Source organism: Pantherophis guttatus, chromosome 5 (genome assembly GCF_059756535.1).
Source record: "Pantherophis guttatus breed Tessera chromosome 5, ASM5975653v1, whole genome shotgun sequence".
Taxonomy (NCBI): Eukaryota; Metazoa; Chordata; class Lepidosauria; order Squamata; family Colubridae; genus Pantherophis; species Pantherophis guttatus.
This window is the reverse complement of record NC_142067.1, coordinates 92,704,128-92,724,544: the sequence shown is the minus strand read 5'-3', so window position 1 is coordinate 92,724,544 and position 20,417 is coordinate 92,704,128. Positions and strand designations below refer to the sequence as shown.

Sequence of the window (20,417 nt, the reverse complement as noted above, 5' to 3'; positions counted from 1 at the left end):
CTGGCAAGTAGAGGTGCATCAGAGAGGGACCAGTGTGGACTGGCAGCCATATGAAGAGGGCCACACTGGAGTGTGGACTCCAGTGACCCTTACAAGGATTAGCGTTACATCTATCTTTTCACAAAATAGTAAGATCAGAATGCCTTTTCAGGATTTTGAGAATGAGAGAAAGAGTAGACTCTTCCCAAAAATTGCAGAATCAATACTTCTTATCAGATATTAAACATATCAAAGGATGTTTTGAGTTTTGCAAATTTAGAGAGAACTAATTTCTGCCACAAACGAAATTGAGATAAAATAATTCAGTACAGAATTTTCCTATCCACATGCAATTTTCAACTTTGGAACTTTCCAGCATAAAAGATTAGATTCAGTGCATGTCTAATGACAAATCAGAGATTAGAAAGACAGCCTTTCAGAACACTAAAATGGAAAATGTAAATTGACATTTCAAGACCAATACAGTACCAAAGACAGAAAAAGAGGGGACTAAAGAGGAAACAAATTTAGTAACTATTTCTTATAAATCAACATTTTATTATGGTCATTAATCATTCCAAGTAAGACTGCAAAGTAAATAACCATTTTCAGAAATGGAATTTACTAGTCTTGAAAAGAAAAAAAATGGCTAGGTTAAGAGAAATAATAAAAAGGAAATATAAAATATGTCAGAGCTACCTGGCCTGTGAGTCAAAAATAGAAATGACATGAATCAATCAAATATCTTAACAAAATGGTCACCACAATAAGACATGCGTCAGAGATTCAGCTTCTCTTGAATCACAAAGGCAGAGCCAGTCTCCCATAGGGATATTATTAATTTTACCTTCCAAGAGTAAAATATAAGGAAGCCAGAATTTAAAGACCTTATTTTTCCTTGAAGTGGTTGGGTTGTGTAAGATAGCAGGCTAGTTGAAAAAGGTTCAAAAGTTCTCTGGGGGTACTGATCGCTTAGCCAGATCATGTGGATGCTCACAATCTAAAGTTGTTAATCGAATAACAGACTTGGCTTTTTAAAAACCTACAGATGATAAGGCATTAAAACAAAATCCAGATGAGGCCAATTTGGTTTCTAGATTTCAGTGCCAAGGAGACTGAAAATTGTCAATCACAGGGATAGGTTCTAAGCCTACTAGGAAGAAATTTAATTGAAGCCAAAATTAATCAGTAAAATCCAGACCTTGGCTTCAACCTTAATCAGCCTGCTTCTGATCATAGTAATGCTATTGAGAAGACAGCCTGAAGGAAGTCTGGTCAAACTGTTTGCAGCTTAATCAGAAACCTGGTCCTGAGACCCATAAAGCAATTAGCTCCAACTTTAAGCAGCAAAGTTTTTGACATCTACTAGAATATCTAAATTCATACTGAAAAAGTTGAAAATAGCTACTTCACTTATCAGAGTGTTATCAGTGGCAAGCTATTTATTTATTTATTTTGCCCCAAGGCCTAGTTGCTGAAACACTCTTCCTACGTATTTAAAACATGATATTTGGTCTATAATGTTGCCATCTGTTCATCTTTTATCTTTTGGTAAACACCATTTTGATCTTGATGTATCTTTCCAAAATTGCTCACAACAAGATGCAAGAAAACAGGGAAAAAATATTAACTACCTCAAAATATGAAGATAGCAGCTAGATAAATTCTTAAAGAAGCAACTGAAAATCTTTGAGACTCAAATCCCAAGAGGAAACTTTAATTCTTTAGAAGTTATGCATGAAGAAGGAGCAATGTCCAAGTAATCAGGAAAAAATAGGATCTGGTCCATTCCACTACAAAAGTCTTCTATATGAATGATTTTTAGATACTCACAAAATTTAACATTCTTTTGCAAAAAAAAAAAAGAGTCAATCTATCTTCTGCAAGAAATTGACAAACTTCAGTGCTACCCTATGTATGGTAAAGCAGATTCAATGAGTCAACAACAACCAATAGGTCTCTTTCTGGAAAATGGCCATTTTAAACAGCCTAACAAATCTCTGGAATTAAATTAAAAGAGATATCATAAATCAATTCACTCATGATCAAAACTGTAGACATATCCATAATCTTTTATCAAGGTGTCAAGCATTACACAAAAATAGCAAGTTCCAATAAAAAGTTTGGTACCAGAATTACAAAGATAAAAAACAAGCCTTCCTGAAGGAAAATGGGTGATCTAGAAACATGAAATATAAGTAAATAAATAATTCCAAGTGTCTAAGTTCGCATTATAGCAGTAGCAATAGCACTTAGACTTACTCTTACTCTTACAGCACTCTTTAAGCAGTTTACAGAGTTAGCCTATTACCCACAACAATCTGGGTCCTCATTTTATTGACCTCGGAAGGATGGAAGACTGAGTCAATCTTGAGCTGGTCAGAATCGAACTCCTGGCAGTCAGCAGAATTAGCCTGTAATATTGCATTCTAACTACCACTGTCAATAAGAGATTATCAATATCAAGGATAGACTATTAAGCTCATTGTTTCATCAAGGCTTTAAACTGCTTAAATACTTTTCTCTGTAATTCCCACCAACTCTTGCTTAGGTTCTGTAGCCATGATTTTGTTGAATTCTGATGCTGCAAAGCTTCAGGACCATTATCAGCTTCCTTTGATAAGCAATCAATTATTGAGCTAACTTCTGGCTCTCTACAAGTTGGTTTTAGTCTACTTAGGCTGCAAATTCTTTTCTTTTGTTCAGATCATAATTCTTAGCATCAGAGTAAAGAAGTATTAGCAGAGAGACATAAACCTTCTGCTTCTGAAATACTAGATTCCATGGACTGGTTTCCTTGGCTGAAGATGACTGACTGAGTCCTGATTAGATCCTATTTTAGAGATCAATGAAAAGGGAGGAATACTGAATATGAAAATGAAGGAATTACTATCATGAGCTTCTGCAGGAGGACTGTGGAGACCAAATGATAACACATGCATCATCATTATGCATGTCCCACAATTTAGATATTTGTATTAAATATTATAATGCAATATGTGATTGCAGCATCAAGAGCATCACCATTTTTGTCCTTGTGGCTTGTTACAGACATCACTGATCTCTAGGACCAGTCAGCTTGGAAAGCATCTTCCTCATTCTCACAACAGAGTTCCTTTCTCTTCCCAAAAAGAGATCTAAAAACACATTGGTGAAATTATGAGGGGGGGGAATCTAAATATCCACTCAGATATTGTTCCAGCATGCAAGATGCATATAATCAGTGGTCTCACAATGTACTAGTCCAATTTTTCAAGAATGAGGTGTAGAGGTAAACTTAGCTTGGTTCCATTTTATGACACCGAATCATAAATATCATAGACCAATGTTCTGGTTAATGAATCAAAACTATAACCATATCTATAATCACCTCAAATGTGGACAGACCTGGTTGCAAACTGAACAGTGCTGAAAAAGACATTGTAGATGACTGTTCCAATGATGGTAATGATACATGGTCAAAACCACTTTAATACATATAATTATGACAGCTGGATAAAGTATGGTGTTTGAACGATGGCGGTGCTAGTGATGATGTCTACCAGCTCCTAGTAGACAAGAATATTCATTTATGTTGTATCATAAGATGACTGAGAAATAACTCTGTACTATGGTGAGGAATGCAAGGAAGAAAAACACTGTGAATATCCAATCAATTGGCCCCAGGCAATTTTGAGCAGAAAAGATATTAGAGATGATGCCGATGACAATTACCCAGTTAAGAATACTGAAATAATAGTTGCTTGTAATAACTGTTGTGTTGCATCTGAGAAAGAGATTGAAATAGGAGAAGATAGCCATAAGTTAGCAGATACTACCTAAGGGACTATCTGCATTCAAGAGGCAAATGTTCCAGATTGTACTCTTCAGAAACAGAACTAATGAGATGGCTTGCAATACTTGAGAATATTATCTACAATATCAGGATGAGAGTGGCCAATATAGATGGAAATTGTAGAATGATACTATCATTAATACCATCACTAATACCATCAATAGCCAGACCAGTGAAATCAAGCATGAAGTCAATTTCAGTCCCACTTTCTAAAGAATTACTATTTCTTTGAGGATATAAAAATACTGATTGCATGTGCTAACAGGATATATTTTTAAAAAATGAATATTTTTAAATGTGCAATTTGATTAGTTATGGATCACATTTTAGTTAACTACAAAGGTGTTTAATCTGACTGAGAAATTAAAAATCACAACCCTAAATTTAGTATGTTGCTTTAGCTCTCACTGATAATATATATTTCTTCAAACTATTATTATCACTGCTTACCTCCAAGACAGGCACCTATGGCTAATGCAAAGATCAGTGGTTTTACAGGTAAGTTAACCTCAGGATCTTGACTTAGATTGAGAAGTACAGGAATCTACAAAAGGTACATTAAAATAATAAATAGTAAGAGAAACAATAAGATTAAGATTAAAGATAATAACCAGTTACATTGAAAAATAAGAAACTTAATTTTTAACTTCTTTTAAAGGTGCTTGGTACAATTATCCTGGGATGAGGTGAGAGCTCATGTAAGTGCCCTTCATCTAAGTGCTTTATGGATGAAAAGTAGCATAAAGGGAAAGGCTATTCTAGAATTTCCCTTGAGAACTGCAGGGGCTTTTAAAAATAATCCCACCAAAACCACAAAAGCACACAAAATATTAGATCCAAAGATTGATCAACCTGGGTTTTTGCCAAAAAAGCAATTAAGGGACAATGTGAGAATTATTTGAATGTCACTGAGTATTTACAGTACCACAAGGAGAAACAAACAGAGCAGATATATTTTTGCACAAAGAGAAAGTTCGACAACTTAAATTGTTTTAAGTTTTGGAAAATATGGATTTTGGGAAGAAATTTATTCAAGGGATTAAGTCTGTTTATGCAACTCAGCAAACTGACATCATCGTCAATGGAGGTTTGATTAAAACATGAGAGAGATATAAAAGGGTATAAGGGAAGGGTGCCCTTTATTTTTTTATTTTAGTCAAAGTTTTGACTAAATATATTAGACAAGATGAGAAAATATCACATCTGAAATTTATATATATATATATATATATATATATATATATATATATATATATATATATATATATATATATATATATATATATATATATATATATATATATATATATATTCTTTAACATTCTGGTTAGGAGTAGACATAAAGAAATTTCATAATTATTGTTATAGCTGATTGAATATAACATTTTTAGGTCATAGTAATAAAACTGAAAAATCTTAACAGATGGCTCACAGTTGGCAGCATATACTGTACTGGCAGTTTATTGAAATAAATGTGTAGAAAATAAGGTTTTCCCAAATAACACTCTGAAGGTAGAACCTCTCAATGATTCTATCATTTAAAAAAGAGAGAGAGAGAGCATCAAGGTGTTCCAGAATGTAAAGGTCACCACTGGGATGACATGTGGTCACTTCACTCTCCTCACCTCATGTGTGATAGGGACTCTTCCCTTCAAGAATGCACATGCCAATTCTATGGCTATCTTCAAAAAGGGAAAATAGAAGAACCAAAAGGGTTGCAGAGGGTGATCAATATCTGAAAAGATTCTTGATCAAATAAACATAGCTTCATTTCTAAGCACTTGAAAAGTGATGGATTTATTAGCCTGGATTTGTTAAAAGGAAATCTTGTTAGACTAATCTCATTTTATTTCTTTTAACTGTTAACTTTTTTTAATGGAGTATGGGAATTGCTATGGTAACTTTCACACCTCAGAGCATTAATGTAAGAGTCCCCCTGGCAATAAAGTAATGGGAAAGGTGGAAATTACTTTAATAAATTAATATCTGAAAGTACCGAAGAAAAATGTATAGTGATCTAAACATCTAGTGACATGCAGTTACTCTACACTGTATCCCTAACAGAAGGATGCAAAGACATAGGACTTACCATTGTAGCAGTGAATGGAATATTGTCAATTAGAGATGATGCCAATGCAGAGACCCACAGAATTAAAATAATAGCAACTGTCAAGCGTTGTTCTTCAGGGACTACCTGGCAGACAGGCAGGACAGAAAGGAAGGATTAAATAGATGGCCTTTTTCATGAAAGCAATTATTTTGCAAATAAGATTGTCATCGATTTATCCTGCTATAACTCATATTAAAATTCTGCAGATTTGTATATAACTCAATGTTAGATAGGTCAACTTTATTACGTCTTTGAGCAGTGTAGTAATTTTAAATGTTTTGTTTTAAAAACTCAAAAATGTACATTAAAAATAGCAAAATTACCTGATTCAGTAGAAATAAGAAAAAGACACAGAAATATAAAATTACATAGAAATGATATTCTATGTTCCAGCTGTATGCCAAATAGTTTTGGGAGCAAAAAATTAGTCCAAAATTTACAGGGCCCTTTTCCCAGTTATAGCAATAGCACTTAGACTTATATACCACTTCACAGTGCGTTACAGCCCTCTCTAAGCAGTTTACAGAGTCAGCATATTGCCCCCAACAATTGGGTCCTCATTTTACCCACCTCAGAAGGATGGAAGGCTGAATCCACCTTGAGCCTGGTGAGATTTGAACTGCCAAATTGCAGGCAGCCAGCAGCAGAGGTGCTATTCAGCAGGTTCTGACAGGTTCTGGAGAACCAGTAGCGGAAACTTTGAGTAGTTTGGAGAACTGGCAAATACCACCTCTGGCTGGCCCCAGAGTGGGGTGGGAATGGAGATTTTGCAATATCCTTCCCCCAGGAGTGGAGAGGGACTGGGGATTTTGCAGTATCCTTCCCCTGGAGTGGGGTGGGAGTGGAGATTTTGCAGTATCCTTCCCCTGCCATGCCCACCAGGCCACGCCCACCAAGCCACGCCCACAGAACCTGTAGTAAAAAAAAATTGAATTCCACCACTGGCCGGCAGGCAGCAGAAGTAGCCTGCAATACTGCACTCTAATCACTGCGCCACCGCAGCTCAAAATATAGTTTTTTATTATATCAACCAACTTAATGGCTAGTTATATAACGTACAATATATATATGCAATAATATACTTAAACATATCAAGAACCATCTTTATTTTTTAAAAAAAATTGCTCTGAGATTCCTAATAAGCCGCATAGCTGTTCTTGGAACATCAAAATCAGAGGTGGGGGGAGGAGCCTGTGGCCAAGGGCTTGATTTATAATTGTGACTATCTGCCTCCTCCCTCAAAAAACAAAAATCAGCCACTCTTCAAGGGAATCATTATGATCGGTAAAGAAGCAAAATTACCATTTTTTTTTCTTTTAAACTGCTATTCTGCAGCTGTTGAGTACTGTTGCAGCTACTTTGTGAATTATTTTTCATAAGTTTTTAAACACTCATGATGTGTTTTCTGCATCAAATATATTCACAGGTCCAAAGGATTGGAAGAGGCTCTCGTACAACCAAGGGTCTAAATTTGATTCCCTTTCCCGACGGTAACAGTAGCCTGAGAATAATAATATCCAAATCCAATATTGGAGCTTAAAAAAAAAAAAATCCCTGATTCCCAAGTTCCACCTTCTAACAATTCATCTAAGAGGAAAAACACCAGGATTTCACTGCATGGCTTGCCTTTGAATCTAGGACTGTATCTCTGTCAGCAGAACATAATCATTAATTTAATACCATAACTATGAAAAATATAACTTATCCCTTCTAAATTTAAAAAACGTATTGTAAACTATACCTTTATCAACAAAGCTGTTTGTTCTCCTATGTATTCTATTAAATGAAGATGAGCCAAAGCCTATTTTTTTATTTTTAAAAAAAGAAAAGAAAGAAAGAAATGAAGTAAATTCAGCAAATAAAATATGCATTCTAAATTATTAGGCAAAATTGCCCACTTCCAAGAAATGATTAATCCAACAAAAACACTGGTTACATATCTAACAAAAGTTAGTAAACTGGAACCTGGGTTCTCTCCCTCTCCCCCCAGTAATTAAAACAAACATTTGTTTTTCCCTCAAGAAAGACTGGTGTAATTTTTCAGTTAATATGGATTCTCAAGCAGATGTTTAATGCTCAGAACTATTTATAGGAATTTAGGAATTATTATATTCTAGCCATGTTAAGAAGACTGAGGTCAGTAGCAAAGAATAATTTTTTTTATACCAAATGCTCTAGTTTTATTGCCTTGAACAAAAGCCTAGAAAACAAATTCCATGGAATGTAGACAGTTGTTGATGAGATGGACCAACATTAGGTAATATGTAAGTACTGAATTAAAATTGCAAAAACAAATTAGAAAAGGATTATTTAGAGCTAGCTGACTGAAATTCTGCACAGCCTGAGAATGTTCTAAGAGGAATTTTCCAGGAAGGTAGATGAAGATCTGATTATGATCATCATACATTATAAATGGCTGATATATAATCAAAAGGAGGATGTCGTTGACTATGACCCTGTATGTTTACATGTTGAAAATGGCAGATGAATAAAGTACAAAGTCTTCTCATAAGCTTCATCTAAGTGCAAACATTTCATAAGTCTCAGCACTGGAACTGTTTCATAGAAGCCTCTATAAATTCTTTCAGACATTCCCACTCAAAATTCTACCAACAGGTGAGGATGAAGAGACATGCTATAAGTAATGTTGATCACTAACTTAGCTGGCTCCAAAAACAGTTGGACCAATTCATAAAAGGCATGGGAATCAATGGCTATTAGCCTTGTTGGCAAAATGGCTGCCTTTGAAAGTCATCTGCTGGGAGATTAGTGACTTCCTTAAATTGGTCAACCATTGCGAGAACAGATTGTGGGACTAAATGGGGGCTAGTCCAGAGGGCTCTGTTTACAACATTCTTGTCCTGGGATATGGAAGTCACACAGTCAAAACAGTCAAAAAATGTTCATGACACTCAGTCCTGGCTTGAAACTATATATAAATATATTTTACAAAGAAATCTGGTTACAATGAGTCATATATTCAGTCAAGTGAACAGAATATATGTTTAATAATATCTGACTAATGCAGAATAAGAAGATTCTTGCTGTCACTCTCTTTTCATCCTATGAGGCAAGTCTATCCTAGAATTTTGAATTAAAAACTTTATTTACAGTAAGATTAAGTCCTTAATAATCTCTGAACTTAATTGTTTGCTTCCAAATGTTTCATTACCCAACTAGGTAGCATCATCACTCCTCAGTTCAACCCTGAGCTATATATATTCTTTTCTATTGAAACAGTAAGACCCAAAACAGCTGAACTGAGGTCTAAATAAATGAGAAATGAGACTGTTTAAATGGCTTAATCCAGGAAGTAATAAAGTCCAGAACACCTTTTAGCATTTATTACTACCATCCCAATTTATATTGTCTCCATACAGGCTATTCATTCACAATATGTAACCCAGCTACAAAAAATTATACAGATTAGTAGACTTGACATTATGTTAGAACATGCTACTCTGTAAATCACCCTTAATCAAAAGATAGTAATGCAAAATTTTATTCCTATTTAAATTTAAATTTCAACTTTCACAAATCAGATCCCCTGAAGCAAATACATTGCTTTACTGCTCGGACTCTTAATATTTTTAACAGAAAACCGCATGCAGTTCTAATTCTGAAACTACGATATTTTAGACAGTTCTGCTTGATCAAATCTGTTTCTTGAAGTATTATGAAAAATTAAACTATATTTTACTTATAACTTCCCTGCCTTGGCCTGATTCAAGAGGAACTATATTCTCTCCAGTTTTTGTTTTTGTTTTTTTATTGGAAAAGTTTTACAAATACAAATTTTCCCATTCCCCCCCCCCGCTTTCCCTCCCTAACCCTCCCTAACCCTCCCCTCCTCCCATGACTTCCCCAAGGTGAAATCCAAATCCAAATCATATGTTATCATACTTTACCGCCCTTCTATTCTCCCCCCTGTATACTATACATTTCTACATGACATTGAACTATTCTACCCCCTATATACTATACATTTCTACGCAACATTCAACTAAAAGCTATCTGGTACTTCCTAGTTTGGTATTTATTCTGCACATAATCTATCCATTTCTTCCACTCCCATACATAGGTCTCTTGAGTCCGGTCTTTTAAGTATGCTGATATCTTCGCCATTTCTGCAAAACTGGCCACCTTCAAAGTCCATTCTTCAATAGTAGGCATAACATCCCTTTTCCAATATTGACCAATCAGCAACCTAGCTGCTGTCACCATATACAATATTAATTTTGTTTCACCCTTTGAAAAGCCCTTAACTATGCCCAATAAAAACAATTGAGGAGAGAATTGGAGTTTTTTCTTCAAAACATTTTGCATAACCCACCAAATTTTTATCCAGAAAGCCTTCACTTTTTTGCAAGTCCACCATATATGATAATATGTAGCATCCAAACAATCACATCTCCAACATTTTGGTTGAACATTAGGATACATGCATGACAATTTCTTAGGATCTAAATGCCACCTATAAAACATTTTATAAAAATTTTCCCTCAAGTTCTATGACTGCGTAAATTTAACATTCAGAACCCATATTTTTTCCCACGTTTCCATCATAACTGGTTCTGTAAAATTTTGCGCCCATTTTATCATACAATCTTTAACCAATTCATTTTCTGAGTCTCTTTCTAACAAAACATTATAAACCCTCTTGATGTGCATTGGACCTTTCTCTTTTATCTGTCTAACCAGTTCTTCTTCATGCAACATTAAACCAGTTTTTTGATCTTCTCTCCATCTCAGTTGAAGTTGATTATACTGTAACCAAATTAAATTAATCCCTTCTTCCAACAGTGTGTTTAATGTCTTTAGTTGCCATCTGCCCCCATCATTAAAAAGTACTTCTTTGTATAAACCCCCCCCCCCGAGTGACTTTATATTTATATTCTGTATAATATGACCAAGATCCAACCACAACGGAATTTTGTAATCCCATTTGAACCGGTGCTTCTTCCATACTCTCATCAAGGAGTTTCTAAGCATATGGCTGTTGAATACTTTATCCACTTTATTTTCATAAAGTAAATATGCATGCCAACCAAATTCAAGATCATAACTCTCTATATTCAATATTCCAGTCTTTGTCCTTCCAAACCAATCACTTGCTTGTGTCAACGCTGCTGCTTCATAGTACAGTCATAAGTTTGGAAGTTTAAGACCACGTGAAAGACCTTTCACGAACATCTTGCATAATTTTCAATTTAACTCTTGGCTTTTTCTCATTCCAAATAAACTTATTCACTCCTTTTTGCCATTCCATCAGCTGTTTATCACTTTTAAGCACCGGAATCATTTGAAACAAAAATAAAAATCTAGGTAGAACATTCATTTTAACTGCTGCTATTCTTCCAAGTAAAGACAGCTGCAGTTTGTTCCAGGTTTCCATGTCCTTTTGTACCTTTTGCCACAACACCTCATAATTGTTTTGGAACAGTTTTATATTTGAATCTGCAACTTGAACTCCTAGATATCTCACCTTTGATACTATTTCAAAGCCTGCCTTCCTTTCAAGTTCCTTCTTTTGATCTTCTGTCATATTTTTAACTATCATCTTGGTTTTTTTCTGATTCAGTCTAAATCCTGATACCATACCATATTCTTCTATAATGTCTTTCATCTGAATTATTGATTCCATCGGCCATGCTAGGGTAACAACCAGATCGTCTGCAAATGCCCTTGTTCTGTAATCCTCTTGCCTTATAACTATTCCATTCAAAGTACTCGAGTCCCGTATTGTGTTCAACAAGACTTCTAGAGTTAAAATAAACAACAATGGGGATAACGGACAACCTTGTCTTGTGCCTTTTTCTATACTAAAATTTGTAGTTAAACTTCCATTAATGATGATTTGTGCTGTTTGCTCCTGATAAATTGCTGAAACCACCTGCACGAACTGATCCCCAAAGTCCATCTTTCTTAAAATCTTTAATAGAAAGTTCCAGTTCACTCGATCAAAGGCCTTCTCCGCATCCAGAAACACCAGCACTGCAGAGATGTTTATTCTTCTCAAGATATTCCAATAAAACTATAATTTGCCTCACATTATCCTTCATGTATCTGCTTTCTATAAATCCTGCTTGATCATGATGAATCACCTCTTGAATAACTGGCATTAATCTGTTGGCTAGTACTTTTGCAAAAATTTTATAATCCGTATTCAGGAAAGATATTGGTCTAAAATTTTCCGGTTTTGTAGAACCTGCTTCCTCTTTCGGTATCAAAGAAACAAAAGCTGCTTTCCATGAAGGGGGCATTTTACCCCCTTGTTGTATGCTACAAAATAAGTCTTTAAGATGTTCAATCATTTCTACTTGTAAAGTTTTATAATACACCGCAGTTAAACGATCCGTTCCTGGAGCTTTAGCTGTTTTCAGTTGTTTAATAGAAACAATAATCTCTTCAGCTGTTATTGGTAGACTCGTTCTTTCCTTTTGATCACTAGAGATTTTCATAACTCTCCTTTCTTCTAGATATTTATTTATAAGTTCATTCTGTATATCATCTTTGGCATATACTTTAGTATAATAATCTAAGAAGGCTTCTTTAATTAGTCTTTGTTGAAAAACATCCTTCCCTCCATACTCAATACTGCCAATAGTCCGAGTACTCTGCTGCTTCCTCAGTGTATAAGCCAACCACCTGCCCAGTTTATTAGCATTGCAAAATGTATTATGTTTCGCAAATTGTAAATTAGTTGCTGCTTGTTCCGCTGTAAGCATTTGAAATTGATCTTTCAAAAGTTTTATAATTCCTTGTAATTTTTCATCTGTTGGATTTTTTATGAGTAAGTGTTCTTTTTTCTTTATCTCTCCTTCCAATTCTAGTCTTTTTCTTTGTCGATCTGATTTACGCTTAGAATTCATATAGATCAGTAGCCCCCGCATATATGCCTTGCTCGCGTCCCAGACAATTTCAATAGGGGTACCCTTATTCAAATTCATTTCAAAAAATTCCTTCATTTGTTTTTTAAGTTCATTTACATTCTTTTCATATCTAAACAAATTTTCATTTACCCTCCACGATCTTCTCTCATTCTTTCCCATTTCTATTTCTATCCATACCAGGCTATGGTCAGTTAAAGTCCTCAGAAATATCTTTGTTTTCTTTGTTTTTAAAATTAAATCAGCCATAAGTAGAATAAAATCAATCCTAGAGAAGGATCTATGTCTATCTGAGAAGAAAGTAAAGTCCAATTCTTTTGGGTTATGCACTCTCCATATATCTTTCAATTCCAAATCTTCTTTCATATCAAAAAAGATCTGTGGTAATTTAAAACATGACTTTGCCAAACTCTTTTTATCTTTTTTGGGATCTATTACTCCATTCCAATCTCCCATAAGTAAGATAGATCTGTAATTCCATTGTAATATTTTAGAATACAAATATTTTATAAAAATTTTCTTGTTGCTGATTAGGAGCATAAATTCCAATCACCAAAGTTGGACCATTATATGTGTAAAGTTCAATTGCTATATATCTTCCACAGTCATCTGCTTCTATAATTTTAGCTGGCAATCTTTTATTTATATAAATCACTACACCATTCTTCTTCTCCGAATTTGAGGCTATGAAATGTGCTCCTAATCTAGAATTTATCAAATATTTTTCATCTTGTATTCTAATATGAGTTTCTTGTAGACAAATAACATCATTATTAAATTGTCTCAGATAATGAAATATTTTCCTTCTTTTCTGTGGTGAGTTCAGTCCATTTACATTCCAAGATAAAAACTTAATGGTCATTTGTAGTCTCCTGAAGTGTTAAGAGCATTTGCTGAAGTTTCTGTTCCAAACTGGTAGTCTTCGGCTTAGCTCCTCCCATAGCTTCAGATTTTTGTATTTTACCATTAACTCCCTTCTTATCTTGCGGTGGCTTAGACCTCTGCTGTTGTTGTTTCTCTAGAATTTGTTTATAAGCTGCTCAAGTTATATGCTGATCTTTAGCTTTATATGACATCAGATCGAGATCCACTGCCACTTCTCTTGTATTTTTGGGTGATCCACCTAAAACCTCTATAGGAAGATCCAGCAACGGTTCATCCAAAAAAAACCCTGTTGCTCCTTGAGTTTCCATTGCCTCCACCTCCATCTGTTTCCGCTGTTCTTCAAGCTCTTGTTCAAATTGCTTCTCTTTCTCACCCACCTCTATACCTAACACTGAGGATGTACGTGGAGATGTTGCGCCAGTTTTAAAAACATTGAAGTAAAACTCTTCCGCTTTTTCAACAGTATTTAATCGATATTTCTCTCCTTGATACCTCAATATTATGCCAACTGGAGCATCCCATCTGAATGGAATTTGTTGTTTCTTTAATTCAGTCACCAAAAATCCAAAATCCTTTCTGTCTCTTAGCATCTTAGGCGGCAACTCTTTGTAAATCCCTATCTCCCTTCCATACACTTGAATAGTAGAAACAAAAGACTTTTGCAAAATATCATTTCTTATTCTTTTATCTGTGAAGTAAATCACCACATCTCTAGGTAATTGCCTTTGCCTTGCCACCCAAGAATTCACTCTATAGACCTTGTCCATCTTGCACAAAATCTCCTCAGGGCTAACCTTTAGCATCACAGCCAGGGCATCAGCACAAACCCTTCTCAAATCCTCTCTGCTGTTTTCTTTTATTCCTCTCAGCCTTACAGCAAACTCCATGAATCTATATTGCATCATTGTCACTTCATTTTCAATCCTTTGTGCTTTATTATCAACATTAGAAATTTTATAATCAGCTTCCTTAATTTTAGATTCTACTTCTGAATTATCTCCAGTTTTTGAAAAAATTAAAAGAAACATACAAGTCTTTAAACAGTGTTTCATGGCAATAAAATATACCATAGAATTAAAAGTTATTTCTTCAAGTGGTCTGCACTTTGTAAGTCATTTACCAACTAATATTAAACATTCCTTTACAAATTTCTATGCTTTTTGAAAAAAAAATTCTTACTTGCTTTATTCCAATTTATTTCAGGCAGCATACCCAGTTCAAGTAATCCCATAGACAAAATTTAGCAAGTCTGCAAAGCCTTTGGTCAAATTTCTCTTAGGTAGAAATTAATGATCTGTATCCAAAATCTGCTTAGTTACTTTGGGTTAGCATTTGATGTGTCTCTTGACAACTGCAGACAATAACTTTGTCCACAGTCTTTTCTCTTTCTCCATTTTCTTCATGAAAATAATATTGATGACCTTTCTTCTGCCACAAGCAAATGCAGAATATTTTTTGGTATAGCAGGTACTCCAATTTAATTCTTGGCATTTCAAAGATAGGCTTTCTTCATTTTACAAATGATGATCTATCATAACTATGCAATCTACATTGCAAGGTGACCTATGGAGACCTTTTCCAGTTTCTCTAAGTTGCTCAGTGCCTTTAGTATTCTTCAGTATCCCAGGCTCTTGCACATAGTCAGGTTTTTAGAACCTTGTGAAAGGCTAACAAAGTCAGAGCCATCCTGAGCTCCAAAGGAAGAATGTTCCAGAAGGCTGGAGCTACAGCCAAGAAGGTGCATCTCCTGGTCCCCTCCAGCCAACTTTCCTTGGCTGAGCTGGCCCACAGCATCCCCATTTTATTGCAACAAACATAGATGAAAAACTAATAAATGCACACTGCCACCTAGACAATTATATTTACAAGTATAAAGCCCACAATGAGTTTCTTAGAATATGTGGTCCAATTCAACTATTTCTCGGGCTCAGATATGAAGAAAATAAACCAAGAATCATTGTCAAGTTTGCAATGGTCAAAATGTGATGGAAGTACTGTATGCAAAGAAGTGTGCATCCATGCAGAAGTAAAAAGGAAAAGCATTTAAATCGTATCTGTCTACTGCTATACACAAGAATCTAAAAATATCCTCTGCTTCTACTGTAGTAGTTCCAATCTTTTAAAGTTTATTTCTATGTTTCCCTGTGATGGGAAGAGATGAACACTCAGAGAGACATGGCAATAAAAACAACAGAGCAGTTGGAGCTATGATAAGTTCTGCAGAGAAACAATTTGGCTAAAAGTCATTAGTGTAGCTCAGCTGGTTAGAGAAGTTGAGTGTGGCATACTCAAAATTCCAGAAGAAAATTAGACTTGAAGACAAATACACCTGCAAGATTTACTCAACTGTGATTGGGGGCTACATTCTGAGTTTATTTATTCATGCTGTTATCCCGCCTGTAAAAAAACACCTCAAGTAGAGATGTGTATCTCTACCTGAATAGTTAAATTTATCTTGATTAACTTAGTTGGATGTGCATATGGAGTTCTTTCTTGCATGTAGGATTTCTGACTTGACACTGTTTAAAAATCATTACTGCATCCTAAAATTATTGCTAGTTATTCTGTTACTTATACTCAGAAGTTTGCCTTTCCTAGGATTTTTGATTGAACTGAGGACAAATGACACCCAGAATGATGCCTGTTTTACTATAAGCACACCTGAATTAAAAGAAACAATTTCAGCACTCCAATTCTGCTAACTTTGTGAGTTTATAGAGATCTGAAGTGTCTTTCAAATTAACATAGTAACTTCTTTCTTCATTCATTTCATAGAAGTGCCTTTACCCTGAATATTGTAATCCTATCAGTTCAGGAGTTTAATCCGTTTAGCAAGAAAACAAGTTGGGAAAAGTACAATTTACCATATACAACATACATACACTGTGAAAACTCACATTGTATTTATCTGTTTGTCATTTGTACCCTCAGGTTAGCCCAAACAGTGCATTTATACCACAGCAATTTTTGAATTGAGGTACCTAAATTCTGCTAATTTATAGAATTCATATTCTATATAGAATTTATAGAATACTTCAGCCTCAATCACAATAATACACAAGCAAACAATAGATACAAGCTTAAAGTAAACCACTCCAAACTCGATTGCAGAAAATATGTCTTCAGCAACAGAGTGGTCAATGTCTGGAATGCACTACCTGACTCTGTGGTTTCTTCCCCAAAACCTCAAAACTTTAACTTTAGACTGTTTACTGTTGACCTCACCCCATTCCTAAGAGTTCTGTAAGGGGCGTGCATAAGGACACCAACGTGCCTACCGTCCCTGTCCTACTGTCCCCATTTATTCATATCCATTTCCTGTATTCATAATTATGTCTATGCTTGTATCTGTTACCTAATACATGCTTGATGAAATAAATAAATAAAAATAGAATGCATTTTAAAAATCCAGGCTGTAGTACTCTCTGCCAGAAAGCAAAGTCCATGGGGAAGCTGTCAGGAAGTCAGAAGTCATTCTAAATCCCATTGCTTTTCAGCCCACTCGTGGTCAATCTGTTTAGCTAAGTAAATATTGATTTATTATTGAAGTTCAGTTGCCATTACAATTTTTCTATTTATAATATATACTCTTCTTAGATTATCATAATACTGTCCAGCATTGGGGTAAGAAAATATGGTCAGCTTAAAATTTAATGTTCATTCTGTTCACATTAGACTGTACTACTTTTCTCTCAAAGAATGACAGAATGGGTCAAAGGGTTGTCTACTTATTATCTAAGGAGTTTTACAAAGTGCAGCGGTGCTTATTCTTTACAATGATCAAAACATTGTGGCATGACTTATACTAATTTCATGTCATAGGAGAGCATAGGTCACACAATGTATTTTTCCATAGTTACCCTACTCTATTCATCAGCAGAAGAATTTTCTAGGCTGGATGATATAACTGGATGAAAGTATTCATTCTTTCTCTTTCTAAGATTCTTAAACCTACCTAAATTTTATATCTTATTTGCCTTTCCGTAAGCCTCACTGAATTTACTTTTGATTACACAGATAAAACACTGAAATGGGAAACACGGCACCCGAGAGAAATACAGATGAAGATTTGCTTAATTCATTGAACTCAAAGTAAAAAAGCTTGCTATTTGGGACACAGCTGAAATCTTTGCACTGATCTTGGATTTACCAGATTTTCCCTTGCATAAGATTACTTTCTGTAATATGAATAGTCAATCTTCACTTCTTTCAAGGAGTAAAGTCCTGTCCTTAAAATTTTCCTTTTTAATGTGGGCCATGTGCTCAGTCAAAAATGACAATAAAGGTTATCTTATCTTATCTTAATCTTAAGGATCCCAATGCTCTGTATATCAGGATTTCCTCTTCAGTCCTGCAAGTAGATAGTAATTGTTATGTATGTAGATTTTGGGCGGGCAGTTTGGATTAACTGACCGTCAGCTGATTGGCTGACCACCACAGCTGCAAGGTATATAAAGGGAGCTATTTCCCCTGGTCAGTCGCTGGGTTCTCACCCTACAATAAAGAGCTGTTGTCACTCACTGCCTGGCTTGCTGCATCCTCATTCACCCAATTTAACATTGGCGATGAAGGTGGGATTTTGAGGCCAGAAGCCATGGAAAGAGCTGAAGCCACGAGCCGACAAGAGAGCTGCAAACCCGAATCCAGCCAGGCGAGCGAGCGGAGCACTTGGAGAATCTACCGATGATGTCTACCTACGTGCTGCCAGCACCTTTCAACCCAATGGAAGAGAAGTGGGGATCCTACATGTCCCGCTTCCAATGCTTCCTGGTGGCCAGCGACCTACCGGGGCTACCCGACGTACGGAAGAAAGCCCTGTTCCTGAGCCATTGTGGACCCAAGGTCTTTGATATGGCAGAGGCCCTGTTGGGACCGAAATCAGTCCACACCATCTCATGGCAGACTCTTCAGACACTGCTGAAGGACCACTATGCCCCAACGCCATTGAAGTACATCCAACGGTTCGACTTCCGGCAACGACTGCAGCATGAGGGAGAATCGATCAGCGAGTACGTTGCTGCCCTGCACAAGGCCGCAAACCAGTGCGAGTACTGAGACCTCGATGAGATGCTGCTAGAGCAACTAATCTGCGGAGTGAGAGATATTCGTTTGCAGAGGAGGTTGCTCGCAAAGACAAATCTCACTCTACACATCGCACTGGATGAGGCGATGGCTCACGAATCCTCATCCAAGGCAGCCGAGAGACTACAGGGGACGACGCAGAGCAGAACGGCACAGAAGTCAGCCCTGGTTCACCAGGAAACCATTGGCATGGGGAGCGAGGAGGAGTCGGAAGAGGAGGTCTGCAGGACCGAACAGTATTGGCAGGACCGGTGAGGCCAGCGAGATGCCTGTGCGAGTTGTGGGGGACCCCATCCAAGACGCCATTTGCTGGCAATGCGAGCGGAAGGGGCACATCGCCAGAGTCTGCAGAGCCAAGCAGAACCCCCATTACAAGCTGCGGAGCAACGCTAGCCAATCAGAGACGGTGCAGCGGACGAGAACCAATCCGAAGGGGGGCTACAGGAAGAGCGAGAAATCCGAGGATCTCGAGGCCTGCACCATCCGAATCGGCCGGACCTGCACATCCCCCGGGGAGAAGACCTACATGACGGTCAACATCGAGGGGCAGGAATGCGTAATGGAGATCGACACCAGATCCCCAATTACCATCCTGTCCTGGGACAAGCTAAAGAAGGCTGTCCTCAGCATCCAGAGATGGCAACTACGGCACCAGCGGCTGGGACTGCGCAATTACCAGGGGAACCACATCCCCGTGGAAGGAATCGGCAAGTTCCAAGTGGAGTACAGGGAATTCCGGGAGAAGCTTCCCCTCACCGTGGTCAGCGGAAAGCTCCCAAGCCTCCTTGGCATGGACTGGTTCAGAGCCCTGGGCATGGGATTCACCGGAGTCCGCAACATGCGAAGCACCCTGAAGGACGACCTAATGCAGGAGTTCCAGGATGTGTTCGACGAGTGGCTTGGCAAGTATCTGGGGACCCCTATCTCATTCAACCTTGACCCCAATATTGTCCCCATCTGGCTGAAACCCAGGAGGGTACCCTTTGCCCTAAAGCCCAAGATCGACGTGGAATTGGACAAATTGATAAAGCAGGGGGTGTAAGTGCCAGTCGATCATGCCCGGTGGGAGACCCCAATTGTGACCCCCGTTAAGCCAGACGGGTCTGTGCGCATCTGCGCAGAGTATAAGTGTACGATCAACAAGGCCCTGCAGCAGAGCGCTTACCCGGTTCCGATCGGACATCATCTACTGCATTCCCTAGGGCCAGACAAGATCTTTGCTAAACTCGATCTTGCGCAGGGGTACCAGCAGTTGCCAGTAGATGGCACTACCGCAGAGGCACAAACTATAGTAACGCATAGAGGTGCCTTCAAGTGTACCAGACTCCAATTTGGAGTCAGCATAGCTCCAGGACTGTGTGGGCATGTGGGACGGGGACAGAACAGACTGTTCCAGAGCACCATGGAGCGACTGCTACAGGGGATCCCCAGGGTGGTCCCATATTTTGATGACATGCTCATCACCACAGAAGACGAACTGCAGCTAGGGGAGAGACTGAGACTGAGACAAGTCCTAGGGAAGTTCAGGAGTGCAGGACTCAGGGTCAAATGCAACAAGTCCTCCTGGATTCACGGCTGTCTTTAAAAGAGCACTTGACGGCCGTGACCGGGAGGATTTTTCATCAGGTTCGCCTGA

The 20,417-nt window shown here is 37.2% G+C and overlaps 1 protein-coding gene and 1 long non-coding RNA gene across 7 annotated transcripts in view; one reads left to right on the top strand and one right to left on the bottom strand.

The window, feature by feature from the left end:
* The window catches only part of LOC148113521 (uncharacterized), a 50,073-nt gene extending 31,979 nt beyond the window's left edge, over positions 1-18,094 (top strand). The window contains exons 3-4 of one of the 2 annotated variants that reach the window (XR_015734527.1): positions 16,298-16,405; positions 17,717-18,094. This is a non-coding gene — a long non-coding RNA (uncharacterized LOC148113521). The remainder of the gene's footprint in view (positions 1-16,297; positions 16,406-17,716) is intronic. The other variant, XR_015734528.1, reaches the window with a different exon arrangement.
* OCA2 (OCA2 melanosomal transmembrane protein) overlaps positions 1-20,417 on the bottom strand; it is a 217,534-nt gene that overhangs the window by 41,534 nt on the left and 155,583 nt on the right. For 3 of the 5 annotated variants that reach the window (XM_034431376.3, XM_087895329.1, XM_087895331.1), the window contains 3 exons: positions 7,666-7,725; positions 5,904-6,008; positions 4,265-4,358 (listed from right to left, as the gene is read on the bottom strand). In XM_034431376.3, coding sequence (XP_034287267.2) covers positions 4,265-4,358; positions 5,904-6,008; positions 7,666-7,725 — 259 coding nt within the window. The remainder of the gene's footprint in view (positions 1-4,264; positions 4,359-5,903; positions 6,009-7,665; positions 7,726-20,417) is intronic. The other 2 variants (XM_087895328.1, XM_087895330.1) reach the window with 1 other exon arrangement.